Genomic DNA, 14,378 nt, shown 5'->3' with positions numbered 1-14,378 from the left:
CTCTCCTTTGACTTCAAGGCTTTTTGCAAGAGGTTTGTGTTTATTTTTCTCTCTCCGTTTCTCAAATTATTGGTACATCACAAAGTCAAGCTGTCTCTGCGGTGAAGTGATCCCAGCTCTTTCCTTCCTGGCACTTGTGAGGCTGCCTGTAGCAAAGTGGGTACATTGAGTTGTCTTGCCTGCACCCCCTTGTCCCATTTCTGCACCAAAGAAAAAAAATTTTTCAGCCATCCCACCAAATTTGCCCCATCCCTGGGTTGTCCTCCGGGTCAATTTCTTCATAGCTTGGTTCCAGCAGATGGCCAACACTAGGCCATCTCGGGCTTCCAAGTTTCTCAGAAGCTGCCACAAATGGGTCTATGTGGAAAAGCTTCATAGTAAACCCCTAAACCCAACGCCCTGTCCTCTGGGTGTCAGCCTCAAAAGAGTCACCTCCTTTAGTTTAAGTCCCAAAATCTTAGAGGTCAAAGGAACTTCGGGGCTCCAAGCACAATCTTCTACCCAGCTGGTGCAGAAACCCCTGCCCCATGCCCTCTATGACATAGCCCACCTGTTCTTACTGGTGGTGTTTGCAATGCATCATCACTGTGTGCTGAGAAGCTTAGGAAGCTACCTTTCTTATACTAAACCTTAGTAATGGCTTCTGGGAAACTCAGAAAAGGCTATTCTCAAAGTCTTTGAATGTTTCAAAATAGCTAGTATGTCTCCCTGTAATTCATCCCAGACAGGTTCGATTCTTGCAGACACTCACCAGGGGGAGCATGTGGTGGTCTATCAGCTTCCCTCCTTAGAACAGACAGCTGGGGAGCAAGCCCAGCGCCCACTGGGACCTGAAATATGTTTAGAGACTCCCTCCTAAACCTCTAAGAAGTCAGATATCCCGCATGAAGACATCTCAGAAGCCACGGCTAGGACAGGATATGCCACTGCACATATGCTCCCAACTCCAGGGATGGAGGCAGCTGGATGACCAGAGAGGTGACCTGTCCTCTTGTCCCGGGCTGCACCTGTCCCCTTCCTCACCAGAAACTTAGAATCAGTACTTAGGATGCTCTTGTTCCTGTCCATTCCCCTGCCTATCCAGGCTCCTGGGTTCCTAGGACATTAGCCAATCAAGTGCCCCCAGATCCCTCATGTTGTAACTCAAAGGTCAACCTCTCCCAAAGCAAGAAAAGCCATCAGCATGTCTCTAGAACCATCACTTTTCTTCTGACAGGCAGCCGCCAGTTGTGCTGCTTCAGCTTCCCCAGGAAAAAAAAAAAAAGCATTCACTGATTGCGTGGCCTACATAGAAGTCACCTGAGTGGGGTGGGCCATCATTTGAGGCAGAAGCTTTCGTGTAAATACTGGCTGTGATCGATGTTAAGCCTGCCCCAGGAGGTCTTAAACCAAACCAGACTGTCTTTGGGCTGGAATAAGTTAAGACAACCCAGGCACCTGTTGTTTGATTTTCTTGGAAAGCAGACAAAACCATTTGAGAATCTTGGAGTTTGCCAAGCAACATGCCAATTACAGGGCAGTAAGCAAAACTCCACTCCCGTAGCTCACTTTTCCTCACCAGCTGTTTCTCAAGTAATATCACTGCTACTAATAGTAGCCGCTAACATTTACTGACTACTTACTATGCTCCAGAGCCTGTACTAAAGGAGTTTGACATGCTTATATGCTTCTCTAATCCTTACAACAATGCTAAGAGGAAGGTGTTGTTGAAAGGCCCATTTTATGGATGAGGAGACTGAGGCATTGAAGGGTTAAGGAACATAGCCATCGTCACTCAGCATGTAAGTGGCAAAGCATTGGCACTCAGGCAGTCTAATTCTGGAGTCCATGCCAGAGACTTCTGTTTCAGCCCCAGTCCCAAGCAGATCTACAGAGCTAGTTTGGGGATCCATGGAACATTCCTCACTGGCTCAAGCCAAGGAGGAGGTGCCGTTGAGCTAACTGTATCTCGTTCCTTTGGCTGTGCCTCAGTATCAGTCCTGGGCTGCGGTCTCCCTGGGACTTCCTCCGGTTCCTTGGCATCCTGCTAATCCCATGAGTGGGCTCAAAGATGCTGCTTGTCCTTAAAGACTGGGTCAAGGCAAGATGAGAACTCTCCCCCGCTGCAGAAGTAAATTTGCTTTTTGATGCACTCCTGAGAGAAGCCGTTTCCCCTTTCTCTTGTACCTGGGGCTTCCCAAGGAAGGTCATCAGGGAGACTGAAAGTCCGGGGTCATCCCATGCTTGGTCATCAAGTGAATAACTCACCCCTCTTAAAGGACCAATTAGCAAGCAGGAGGCAATGGAAAGGCGATTGACCACCCTAGTCACTGTTAAGGAAGAGGGGGAGCCAAGCCAGGTCCCACTAGGCAAGGCCTTTGACCTGCAGAGAGCCAGTGATGGCTTCCCTGTCTGGTCCCTCAGTCTCCACTTCCCTCTGCTTGAACCCTCTTTCTAGAGTCATCCTGTGTCTGTGGACTCCAAGGAGGTCCTGTTTCTCAGACAGGCCACCTGCTGGCATTGCTACATTTGCAGTTTCCCTCCCATCAGGAATCACCATGACAACCCACAGCTGGTGACCAGCAGTGCAGCCATGATCAGGAGAGAAGGAAACAGTCCCTTTTGTCCTTAGTTGGGCCTGGGAGGGCTCCTCCTGTTTTCATGCATGGGCGTTTAGCCCCACATGGCCCAGGGCAAGGTTAGACATTCTTGACCTCTTAGCCCTTGGCATCACCTGGCTCCTCTCCGTGTCTGCTTGCAGTAGGTTCCTGAAGGTCGGAGCAAATCCCCCACATGATACGGTAAGGGTGAGAGCATAATATTTGTTCTAAGGCAAACGAGTAAGATAAAGAAATTCAGGATGGTCGGAGGTTAATTCTGGAGAAATTTAAAAAAAAATAAAAAGAGGAAGAGATTAATGAGGGAGGCTTGACTGTGTGCCCAGCAGCTTCATCAGAGGTCCGAACTACCTCCCCAGATTGGTGTCCTCGCTAATAGTTTATGCCCATGTGTAATAGTGGTAAATACTTTGAGGGAGAGCTCTTCTAAGAAGGAACCATAGAAAGGGCTATGCCGGGCCCTTACTGGTACCACCCTTCCCCTCCTGTGTATCTGCGTCTGAGCGTTTATGAGACAGAAACTGACTCCCCAGCCTTGCGTTAGGAAAAGGGGGACCCACAAAGCACCACCCCCTACCCTGCCCCTCAAGGCAGGATCCTGGGCCATCTTCCTGTCCCATGGTCTTTCCTGCAAGGGTTTCGCTTATTTCTAGGAAGGGGGTCACCCTACTCTTTCTTGGCACCAGTTTTCTGAGAAAATCTTGCACTGTGGGGTCTGAACATGCTCAGGGCATTTCCCGACAAACACCACAGAAGTAGGAGGGATAATGTCTCCGCTGTCTGCCACAGACCCGTGGGCAGGTGTGGAGAATATAAATGCCACCCAGAATGTTAGCTCCGGGCCACTGAATCAACACGTGGACTGCCGGAGTTGCCAAGGTGATTTTAATGCGATTTATCAGTAAACCCAACTCCAGGTGTTCGTGTTTTCCAAACCTTGCGGCAAAGGCCTATGAGCTCCATGGGACTCTTCCCTGAGGATATGTGGGCAAGGACAGGGGCAAATACTGGGGGCTCGGTGGCCTTCTGTGTCACTGGCTTCTTTAGGGAAACTGGGGGTGGTGGGTCCTCTTCACCGATCAGGGCGGACCTCATCTCCCTGCCGTGGTTCTTTCTCCTGTGCTACCTGGGCCTTGAAGGAATGAAGCTGCCAGCTGCTCCCCATGTGGAGAGCAGCTGGGACTTCTGTGGCCAGGCCAGGCCGAGTCCCCTAGCAGAAGGACCTGAGTCACAAGGCCCTCCTGAACACAGACTCAGGGTATTTCACCCCCCACCCCACCCCCAAACACACACATACACAGACACACACACTCTCTCTCTCTCTCTGTGGTTCTCAGTGGCTTGCTTCCAGCCTTGCCTTTTCTGAAGGCAACAGCTCTGGAAAGGATTATCTCTCAGCAGCGTCGTTACGTTGGTTAGTCAGTGGGCTGAGTGCTAATACCTCTTGACACGGAACATATGTGGAAGCTGAACGTGCTCCGAGAAGAGGGGCGGCCGAGGGCCTCGTTAGGGCTCATGCTGGAAATAAATGTAGAAGGCGATATCCGTGTGCTCCCACTCTCCTTAATCTCCTCTTGGGGAGCATGGCGCTTTTCGTTTTGTTTTATTTTATTGCAGAATCATCACAAAGTCACAAAGTCCGTGAGAACTTCTACGGAGAACATTCGGCCACCTCCTCCCAGAGGCATTAGGTGATTCCCCAGGCCCCTTTGTGGGCATCAGGGTGGCACCTAGGTGGGAGCAAAGTCTTCGGGCTAAGATAGCTTGGGTTCACTTCTCAGCCTACACTTACTAGCTGTGCAAGTTTGGTCACTGGTACTTAAGCCTTCTCTGTCCTAGTGGTGTCATCGGTCACACAGAGATGGCACTCGTCCTGCAGGAGAATGTGTGGAGATTCATGAGTTCGTGTTTGTAAGGGCTTTGGAGGGTACCTGGCTGAGCATCGTGCTTATTACCGGTAGGGTCATGTGGCCCTGCTCTTTGTCTGGCCTGACCATCTCAGTCCCCCTCTTCTTTTGCTTATGAGACCTCTGAGGCCCTTTGGGAGGTGGGCCTGGGAGCAGGTGGCTCTGGGAGGAGGTGGCCCCACAAAGTGGTTCAGTATGCTTTGGGGGGAAATATTTATGAGCATGGTATGCCCCCAGCCCCTGATTCCCTGGACCCAACAGACTAAGCTGGGATGAAGTCAGGAGGTCAAAGTTTTGAGTTAGAGGCAAGCTGGAGCTTCTCATCTTTTTTTTTTTTTTTAAGATTTTATTTATTTATTTGAGAGAGACAGCGCATGAAGGGGAGAAGTCAGAGGGAGAAGCAGACTCCCTGACGAGCAGGGAGTCGATCCTGGGGCTCCAGGATCATGACCTGAGCTGAAGGCAGCCGCTTAACCAGCTGAGCCACCCAGGCACCCTGGAGCTTCTCATCTTGCATGAGGGACACTGTTGTCTCTGCTTCATCACTGCCCCCTGATCTGCCCAGGGTGGAGTGAGAATTCAGGGGAGCCATGCATACCAGCTCCCAAATCAGCATGTGGTCAATGATCGCTGGGCAGTGGGAACCCTGCTTTGTACATGTGTGAGCCCCTCGGTGAAGAACCAGCCACTTTGTGCCAATGGCAATTTAGTGAGTGTTCCAAAGAGTGTCCCATCTCTGACAGCTTGGTGCCACGTCCTTCCTAAGAGTTGGCAGGATTCCTGATACCTCTACACAACCAAGAGGCAAGGCCTGTGTCCACCTGGTGCATTCTATGCCCAGGTACATTTCCAAGCTAGCAAAAACAGCCACTCCCAGAGTCAAGGAGCACCCTCCAATGGGCACAGAAAAGACAGTTGGATATTATATGGTGGAAAGAGTTGAAGTCTGAAGTCAGGCTGACCCTTTACTTATCACTGGATGACCTTGGTCAAATCTGTCACCACTCTGACCCTCGGTCTCCTCTCCAGCCCAGTGAGGACAATCCTAGTGCCGCACAGAGTGGTATCTCTAGAGATGACACTGTGTTTTCAGTATCCGTCCACCAGCAGCTACATGGCTGCTCCTCAGAGGGGGGTGATGTCATGGGACAGGACAGATGGAGCAGCCTTGAAGGAGAAAGAGGGAGAACCAGTCCCTCCAGTGGAATACTGAGAAGGCCTGTCTTCAGGACTTCTTAGGGAAGTGCTGAACCCCATTCCGGATAGCTACTACCTCTTTGCTCTATCCCAGTGTGTTTTCTTAATTCCCCTCCAACTCTTGTCTGCGTACCAGGTAGCTCAGAGGTCCCCCCGTGGAAGGCAAATGGAGCTGAGTAGCCACCCACCTTCCTCCCAAAGGACAGAAGCCAGGACGACAGGTTTTCAGATCTTGCTGGAGCTAGGGATCAGCAAGACTGTCCCCAGCATCTAAATCTGGATAAGCAACTTAATTTTATCTCTCCCTGCACCTACGTGTCTTGCTTAGAGGCAGGCATCCTGGGAGAGAACGAGTGACCAGGACACTGTGCCCATCTGCGTTTCCTCATGTGCTCAGCACCTCATGCTGTCTTTGCCTGCTCATTCCGCCAACCCGGCTTGTTTTGATGCCTCCTGTCTTGGCGCTAGCACCCCACACTAAAACATCTAGAAGCAGCAGGTAACAAGAAGCCTCAGTAGTTCCCATGAGTGAGGAGGGCCAGAGTAGCAGGCCACTGGGATACCCTTTCAAGGCAGGTCCAGGTCACCATGGCACTCTCCCTGTGGGCCTCGTCCTTGTCCGACGTCCAGCATTCCCCAGAGCGGCAGCCGGGCTCGCTCATCTGCACGAGGGTCCCCAAAATGAGTGCCCACTTAGGAGAGATGGGAGAAGAAACTAGTGAAAGGTACTATAGGGACCAGTGAGGACTGTGGCAAAGGGGGCAGTGGTCCTATCTAAGGGGGACGGCCACTCCGTGGCCACCTCCAGGGTATGCAACATTACTAGAGCGTCTTAAAAAAAAGTTTTTTTCTAAAGGAAATAGAAATCTGATGTGTGTGTGTGTGTGTGTGTGTGTGTGTGAGAGAGAGAGAGAGAGAGAGAGAGAGAGATTTCCTGATTTTAAAACACTGGGAGGGTAAATAAACAGATTTGCATGTGGGATGTTGTAAGATCTTGTGTGTGTGTGTGGGGGGGGGGGGGGTGTTCCCTCCTCAGACCATCAGACCTCTGACTTGGTCTCTTTCCTGAATTTTTCAATGTTTCCTAGCAAAGTGATGTCCTCAAAAGGCCCTGAATATCAAGGTTTGGAACAAATCTCTCACCACATACTTTATTCTTCTTTGTAAACAAGCAAACCAGATACAAACAAGCCTGTGTGACGGGTCCGTTCCCTCCCTGTGGGCGCTCGGCTGTGCTGGGTCCCTCCAGCTTTTCTCCATGGTGCCCTCCTTGGAGAGTGACCTTGACTGAAGTGTCATACACAAAGCACAGGAAACTCTTGGGGGCCTGCCACCAAGGAGATAGACAGATGGGTGGGGTGTATAAGACATTCATAAAGAAGAAAGTGCACCCTCCAGAGACCTCAATTCTTGTAACTGCCTCCAGCATGCTCCCTGGCAACACGTGTGACCTTGACCAAGCCACCACACTCTCAGCCTCCGTTTTCTCACCTATACATAGGAGGCTGGCCCTGCCCATCTGCCCAGGTTACCGTGGGAACAATGGGATGCCAGGAAAGCACTTTGGAAAACAAGAAAAATATTCTAGTAGTGAGAGCTTTCCTCCAGGACAGCTGTGTGAACCCTTGGGACTCTGCCCACTATTAGCCAGATTAAACAGGCATTTTTCCCCTTGTCGCTGCTGCAGCTGCCTGCCCACATACAGGCTGCAGGGGGCCCACTGGGAGGACAGGCCTGCAGCAAGGGAGCCGTGGCACAGATGACGGGGCGCCCGGGGGCAGCCTCATCATCACCAACTCCAGTCCCCCTGGACCCTGGTGTCTGGGCCTCCAGAGGCAAGCCAGCCCACGACGAGTCTCCTGGTCCATTCCCCCATGGGAGAAGCACTGAGCCAGCCTTGAAAGGGGAAATTTTAAAAATTTAACATTTTTACTGGTTAGTTTAGTTCTCCCCATCCTCTCTTCGATCAAAGAGGGAATGAGAGGGCGCCTGGGTGGCTCAGTGGGTTGAGCCGCTGCCTTCGGCTCAGGTCATGATCTCAGGGGTCCTGGGATCGAGTCCCGCATCGGGCTCTCTGCTCAGCGGAGAGCCTGCTTCCTCCTCTCTCTCTCTGCCCGCCTCTCTGCCTACTTGTGATCTCTGTCAAATAAATAAATAAAATCTTTAAAAAAAAAAAAAAAAAAAAGAGGGAATGAGAACTGATTTTACACCAGTTAAGAGGGCACAACTAGTCGGTCTAACATTGTAAGGGAAATTCTTAGGACTCAGATTTTCTTGACTTGCCAACCCTGTTCTGGAGGATGCTCCTAGAAGCCTCACAGCATCCCCTGTGCTGGACCAGAGCTTTTCTGGAAAGGCAGCTTCCTCTAGTGCTGCTTGTTTGTTTGCTTGCTTATTTGTTTTTGGTGGAGGGAGGGGTCTGAGGCTCTAAAACCAGGGCAGATGGGTGCCCCCTCAGCGGATTGTGGCCCCCTGGAGTTGTGGATGGGGTTGGGTGTATTTCTTATTCACTAAGAAGCACTAAGAAGAAAGGGAAGAAAAGAGATGTCATTTGTGCCATCGGGGCTTATAGTCATCATAGGCGGGAGGTAAATGATAAGCAGCAGTGAACGTCCATCACAAATCGAGACGCTTGCTACGAAGACAGTAAACTGGGCTATGGGACACCATGGTGGGGAGCCTGGGGGCCTTGCTGTGGATGAGGGGATCGGGGCCGGGCTCTCCGAGGAGGTGACATCCACACTGAGACCAGAGGAGGGGAAGGAACCACCTGATGAAAGTGGGTAAAGAGTGTGTTCAAAGGACCTGGGCTAAACGCTTGTGGGGTGTTTGAGGAACAGAAGTGTCATGAGCGTGTGTACGTGGGTGAGAGGGACGGGGCAGAGGTCAGGTCACACGAGGTTCCATCCGCATGCGTGCATGTGTGCACACACATCAAAGGGAGGATGCTCACCCATGGGTGTATTTTTCTGGGAGATCGCACGGCCTATAACCGCCATCAGATTTCCAGCGGGACCCGTGGTTCAGAAGCACTCCAAGGAGTTCTCTGAGTCAAAATTGCCCTTCGTCAATCAACGCAAGCTTTAGCACGATGGTGCCCAGTGATTGTTTTTGCAATTCCTGGAAGCTCCGCATTCTAAAGCAGAAAGGAAAGCATGGCCATGCTGTTTCCAGCCTCCCCACCGAAGGCACAGGGAAGGCTCCAGGTGACCTCAGCCTGTGACGCAGCACCCATGCTAAGTGGTGTACAGGTGCCCAGATGTGTGTGGAGTTCCAGGGGCCACAGGGATGCAGGAACACCCCCCCCAACCCCCACCACCCACTCTCAGCAGCAGGGGCCGTGGCTGTAAGGCGCACACGGAGTCTGTAGCCTGTCACCTGTGGGCACAGCCTTGCTCCACAGGGAAGTGGCAGGATTACAGAGTCACTGGCCTCTCTCCTGCTTGCAGCCTCCTCAATGCCAACAAGATCAACTGTCTGCGCGTGAACACATTTCAGGACCTGCAGAACCTCAACCTGCTCTCCCTCTATGACAACAAGCTGCAGACCATCAGCAAGGGACTCTTTGCCCCTCTGCAGGCCATCCAGACCCTGTGAGTACACCCCCGCAAGTGGCAGCACGTGCCCAGAAAGCAAGTGACCCCAGACACCCAGACACACAGAGCATCCCAGAGAAGGCAAAGTGAGCATGTCCAGGAGGAGGTCTAGAGCCTGCGGTGAGGAAGGACTAGTAACAGTGGTTCTCACTCACCCCTACCGAGCACTCCCCTGGTACTCCACACCTTGCTGAGGACTTTCCCCTGTAGTGAGAACTTTAGGCCTCAGCAGCCCTTTGAGGTAGGTGCTGTTATGATCTCTCATTTCTCTGTAAGGAAATCAGGGCACAGAGAGGTTAAGTTAACTTACTCAAGGTTGCACAGCTAGTAAGAAGCAGGATATGAATGGCAGAGTTGCAGCTCACCTGCTCTCTTAACCACTGTGGCCAGTGTATTCTGAGCCGCCTCCGTCTCTGCTGATAGCCCAGTCCTGTCCCCCTCAAAACCACCCCACCACCACCCTGCAAAACCAAAGCTCTGGTGCAGGCACTCGGAGTATTTCCCCTCCATCCTCAGGGAGCAATTCCCCACTCCCGAGCACTGCAGATGTTCCTAAGTCACCCCGTCAGGTACAAGACACCTGGGAAGATCTCAGCCCAGCCTGGGCCTGACCTTGAACCTGGGGCTTCTGGACACCTTCTAAGTCACCTGGCACTTCCCTGTAGCCAGAGGCAGGTGCTGATGAAGTGTTAAGAACGGCCGCTGTATGTTGAACAGCAACCACGTGCTGAGCACCGTGTTGGTGCGGAGAAGGGTTTTCTCATGAGCCAGAGGAAGCCAAACCACGGTGCTGGCCCGGCGACGAGGCTAGCAGCAGTACCCACTACTCTGTGTGGGATGCCCGCCATGTGCCAGTCACCATGCCAGCCGCTTTCTGTGCCTGGCCTTATGGAGCTTGAAGAAGTCCAATCTGGGCGGCTGTAAGGACAGACCCTGAGCCTGCCATGTTATGTGGCCCATCAGAACTGGTGTGGGTCCGAGGCGAGATCAGTGGTGGGTCCTGCCCGAGTCAGGAGAGCAGGGACATGGTCCCCCCTCCGTACGCCACCCCCCACCAGCTGGCTGCCAGCTGCACCTGGGACAGTCTCTGGCCCACAGCAGGCCTCCCCCGCTCAGCTCCCTGCTGCCCCCCCCCACCCCAAGCGAGGGGCCCAGCACCAGGAAGGTGGTGGTGGAGCACGGCACCCTGGGTCACTCCTGATCCGTTCTCCTCCCTCTCGCAGCCACTTGGCCCAAAACCCGTTTGTGTGTGACTGCCACCTGAAGTGGCTGGCTGACTACCTGCAGGACAACCCCATCGAGACGAGCGGGGCCCGCTGCAGCAGCCCGCGCCGGCTGGCCAACAAGCGCATCGGCCAGATCAAGAGCAAGAAGTTCCGCTGCTCAGGTAATCAGGTTAAGGGGCTGGGCCCCACCTTCCGACTCAGAGCACAGCAGCCCCAGAGAGGCCAGTAATCCAATCTGGAGGACAGCAAGCACTGTAATGGCTCCTAGGGAGCATCTTTGCAAATTAAATTGGGGAAATTCAGTTAGGCCTGCAGAAAACCAATTACCTTATAGATTTAAAATAAAACACACACACACACATACACACACACACACACACACACAATAAAAGCATTGGAGGAGGGTGCACAATTTCAGGAGAGACAGAACCCAGGTGGCAGCCCATCTCCAGGGCCAGGTGGAAGCTAGGGGAAGGCCAGTCTCTGCCCATGTGCCTTTTAGAGGCCACGATTTACTTTCTTTTAGCTCCCAAGGTGTGCTCCCCAAATGGCAGATAGGGAAATAAATATGTCCCAGGCGAGGCTGTAGGCGGCGTGTAATCTGGGGGGCCTCCCGTCCCTTCTGAGACCACCTTTGGTACAGCCCTTAGGCCAGAGTTTGTTACAGATTTCATGGACATTTTTGCAGGCTAACTCCTCTGCCCTAGATTGGTGCACTCTGCGTATGAAGAGAACAGCAAAGAGCTGTGCTCGGTGGGAAAGCAAAGCCTTGCCCTTCCATTTCCAAGCTCTCTCTGGAAACCTTCCTCCCGTCCACACCCGGGAAAGATACCAAGGGTGAATGGCAGGGGAGTTCTTGGTTCATCTTAGAAAGAGACGTAGCTGTCCTTGATCCAGGAGCTAGATGAACAGGCCGTTAAAAATGCCAACCATGTGTGTCAGTTGCTGCTGGAAAAAATCACCATGCTGCATTGTGTATGATGGGCTGAGGGGTTGGCACGAGCCCTTACAATCTGTGTGTCAGCAAGAGCCCTTCTTCTCTCCTGCCCAAGAGCATCTTATGGAAGCGAGTTCTCCCGGGGAGAAGGGCAGCGTGGGCCCTGGTGGCCAGGAGAAGACCAGCAGACAGACTTCTGCCTCTTTCATGTTGTTCTTGGCCTCTAAGTCAGATCATTTAGTCCATGTCTCCAGAGGGGTAAACTTCAGCCATTTGCTTTTTCAGCAACTAATACCTGGAAAGGGCTTGGCGGTACCACAGGGACTCTGTGCCCAAATGAGGCATTGGTCCCACTTTGTCTTCCACAGAATAACAATGTCAATTACAAGAGCAGTTTCTGGCCAGTGATGAACTCTGGGCTGAGTGCCCCTCATTCGATCTGGTTCTTCCACTAGTCAGTCCTCTGAGCTCAGCGGGGAGGGGTCCCCTTTCTGCAGCTGAGGAAGCCAGGGCCTTAGAGGTCAAAGGGCACCCACCCCACAGTTATAGCAAGCAGATGCCGGAGGGAGGACCAGACCCCAAGTCTGGTTGACTCCTCGATGCTGCACAGCGTGTAGGAGAGAAGGAACATTTGGGAAGGCAGTCCAACTGCTTGGGTGACTCCTTTCACAGTCTCATGGCCTGCCCCCCACTCTCTGCAACCCTTCCTAAAGTTCCTTCTTGGGGCCAGCAGCATCTCTGGGAGGAAAACCCTCTCCCAGCCCAGAGGTGTCTCCTGAAGAGCAGCCCTTCTTCCCCAGGGCCTTTCTCATAACACGCACCTCTTATTCCCTCTTCCCATTCTGTTCCTCTCCAAATCTGTCCAGGGCTGAGTTTATTAGCTCTGACAAGCAGTGGTGCTGCAGAAGAGGGGCAGTAAGACACAGAGGAGGACGGGGTACCACCTGCCGACCCCAACCCTTTGGTCTTCCATCGTGATGTCAAGGCTCCGGGTTGATGCCAAGACTCTGGAGGGCAGAGCAGGAGTGGAATCAGCCCAGGGTCCTAGGACCGGCATCTCCCAGGGACCGAATCTGGACAAGTGCCTAGGAATGACTGTAGGTTGGGACTCGGGGTGGCAGGGGGGACGTGCAGACAGACCAAGTAGAGAATCGAACAGCTACCTGACCCAGGACACAATAACGCCCCGTTCTCTTGTTCTGCCCCTACCTGCCTACACTGGTATGGGAGAGATCCTGGCTGCTTTTCCTATGGAGGGCAGGAGTGGTTGGAAATTGTAAAAAGAAACAGAAGTGCAGGGTTCTTGGACTGACCCTGTCTAAAAGCCTTTTTATAATCAATACTAAGCAGATTATTTCTATAAAGGTAGAGAATGTCAGAGCTGACGCCTGACATAGAACGTTCTGTGTGCTATTATTTCATCTAGCTGCAGAGAGGAGAGGTAGAGAGAGCTACTGGGGAGCATCAGAGGCCTGGGCTTTGACAGACACTGGGGCCCAGACCTCCCTTGGCTTTAGGGGATACAGAAGCCATAGGTCCAAAGCTCTGTATTTCCAGGAAGCTCCAGAAGAAGGAGGAGCAGGTGACACATACTGGAGTTGACAGATAATAACTGTGTTTTACTTTCCCTTAAAAGCACCCCCATTGCAAAGACAGCTGATGTAATTAGAATCCAATTTGAGAGCTGCTCCTGCAGCCCATGAAGCCCCTCCTTAGGCAGGGCGTCTGGCTCCCAGCTGCCCTGTGTCTGCCTCTATCAGCTGCATCCGCCGCCTTGGGCAACAATATCGGGTTAGAGGTGAACACTGCCAGCTGGGGTCATCTGGCCATTGGATTAAGTTCCCCTGAAAAGGCACTGTCTGGCTGGCTGGGACCCCAAGCCCATCCCCTGGGGAGCCCTTGGCAGTTGGAAGATGCTGCCCGTCTTCCGTCACACCCCCTCCCTTTGTGTGTAGAGATCTGTTGGCAAGAAGAAATTCACGGGGAAAAGCACGGAAGGTGGTGATGTGGTATGTACAGAGAAGGCAAAAGACATGACCCCACTCAGGGCGTTAAGAGTCTTAGAGAACTCAGTAATCGCCCGGTCCCTGCCAGAGATGGTGGAATGGAGGCCCGCACAGCAGAACCATATTGTCCGAGGTTAGAGAGTAGTATTTGCAAGATCTGAACCCCAGCACCTCTGATGTACTGAGAAAATTTTCTCCAGTGTATTCCCTTTTCTTTTTGTTGAAGGAAATCAAAGAGCACGTTTGAAGGCTTGGAAGCAGGGATGATTTTTCCCTGCTCTGATCAAACTGGAATATGAAATCCCCAAACCAGAGTGTGGCAGAGCCCTGCATGTCCAGGGATCGAAGCAAGGTTGAGACCAGGTTGCAGTGACTGCCTCTTGCTGGTCAGGTGGGAGGGCTTTGAAAGAGGTCAGATCTGGGCTGTGATGTGACCTTGACCCACTGACCAACCATTGCAGACAACCTATGTATGCACAGGCGAGATGCACCATCTTGTCCCAAAAGCACCCTGTAGAGGAGCAGCAACTCAGTCTCTCCTGTCAGAGGGCAAGAATAGGGAGGGTCCCAGTCCCTGGGCCCCGACTCTGGCTTCTTCAAGATAGACACATGTCCTCCCAGTGGCTTGGGAGGAAGTTCATAAAAACTGCCCCTGATCTGTTGTGGATAGGGATCTGGAGGCTGGGTGCCCTCACCTAGGCCCGCAGCACCCAGAAAGAGTTGGTTGTTGGACCCTCCACCCACTCCACTTCCATCCCTGGAAATCTGGAAATCAGGAAGGACCCTAGAATCTGGTGCCCTCCCCCTCCCCTTCCTTCTCTTATTCTAAAAGAGGCCACTCATCCTGATGGGAACTACTCACCTCCTCTGTGAAAGTCAGTGTTCGCAGACAGTCGGGATTGTAGGTTTCCT

The 14,378-nt window shown here is 52.5% G+C and overlaps 1 protein-coding gene across 1 annotated transcript in view; it reads left to right on the top strand.

Annotated features, from left to right (window-relative positions):
* The window catches only part of SLIT3 (slit guidance ligand 3), a 589,205-nt gene that overhangs the window by 490,321 nt on the left and 84,506 nt on the right, over positions 1 to 14,378 (top strand). The window contains exons 13-14 of the mRNA XM_059174255.1: positions 9,151 to 9,294; positions 10,521 to 10,684. Of these exons, the coding sequence (XP_059030238.1) occupies positions 9,151 to 9,294; positions 10,521 to 10,684 (308 nt within the window). The remainder of the gene's footprint in view (positions 1 to 9,150; positions 9,295 to 10,520; positions 10,685 to 14,378) is intronic.

Source organism: Mustela lutreola, chromosome 5, assembly GCF_030435805.1.
Source record: "Mustela lutreola isolate mMusLut2 chromosome 5, mMusLut2.pri, whole genome shotgun sequence".
In the NCBI taxonomy this organism is placed as follows: domain Eukaryota; kingdom Metazoa; phylum Chordata; class Mammalia; order Carnivora; family Mustelidae; genus Mustela; species Mustela lutreola.
The sequence above is the reverse complement of the archived record's forward strand: the minus strand, read 5'-3'. Positions and strand labels throughout refer to the sequence as shown.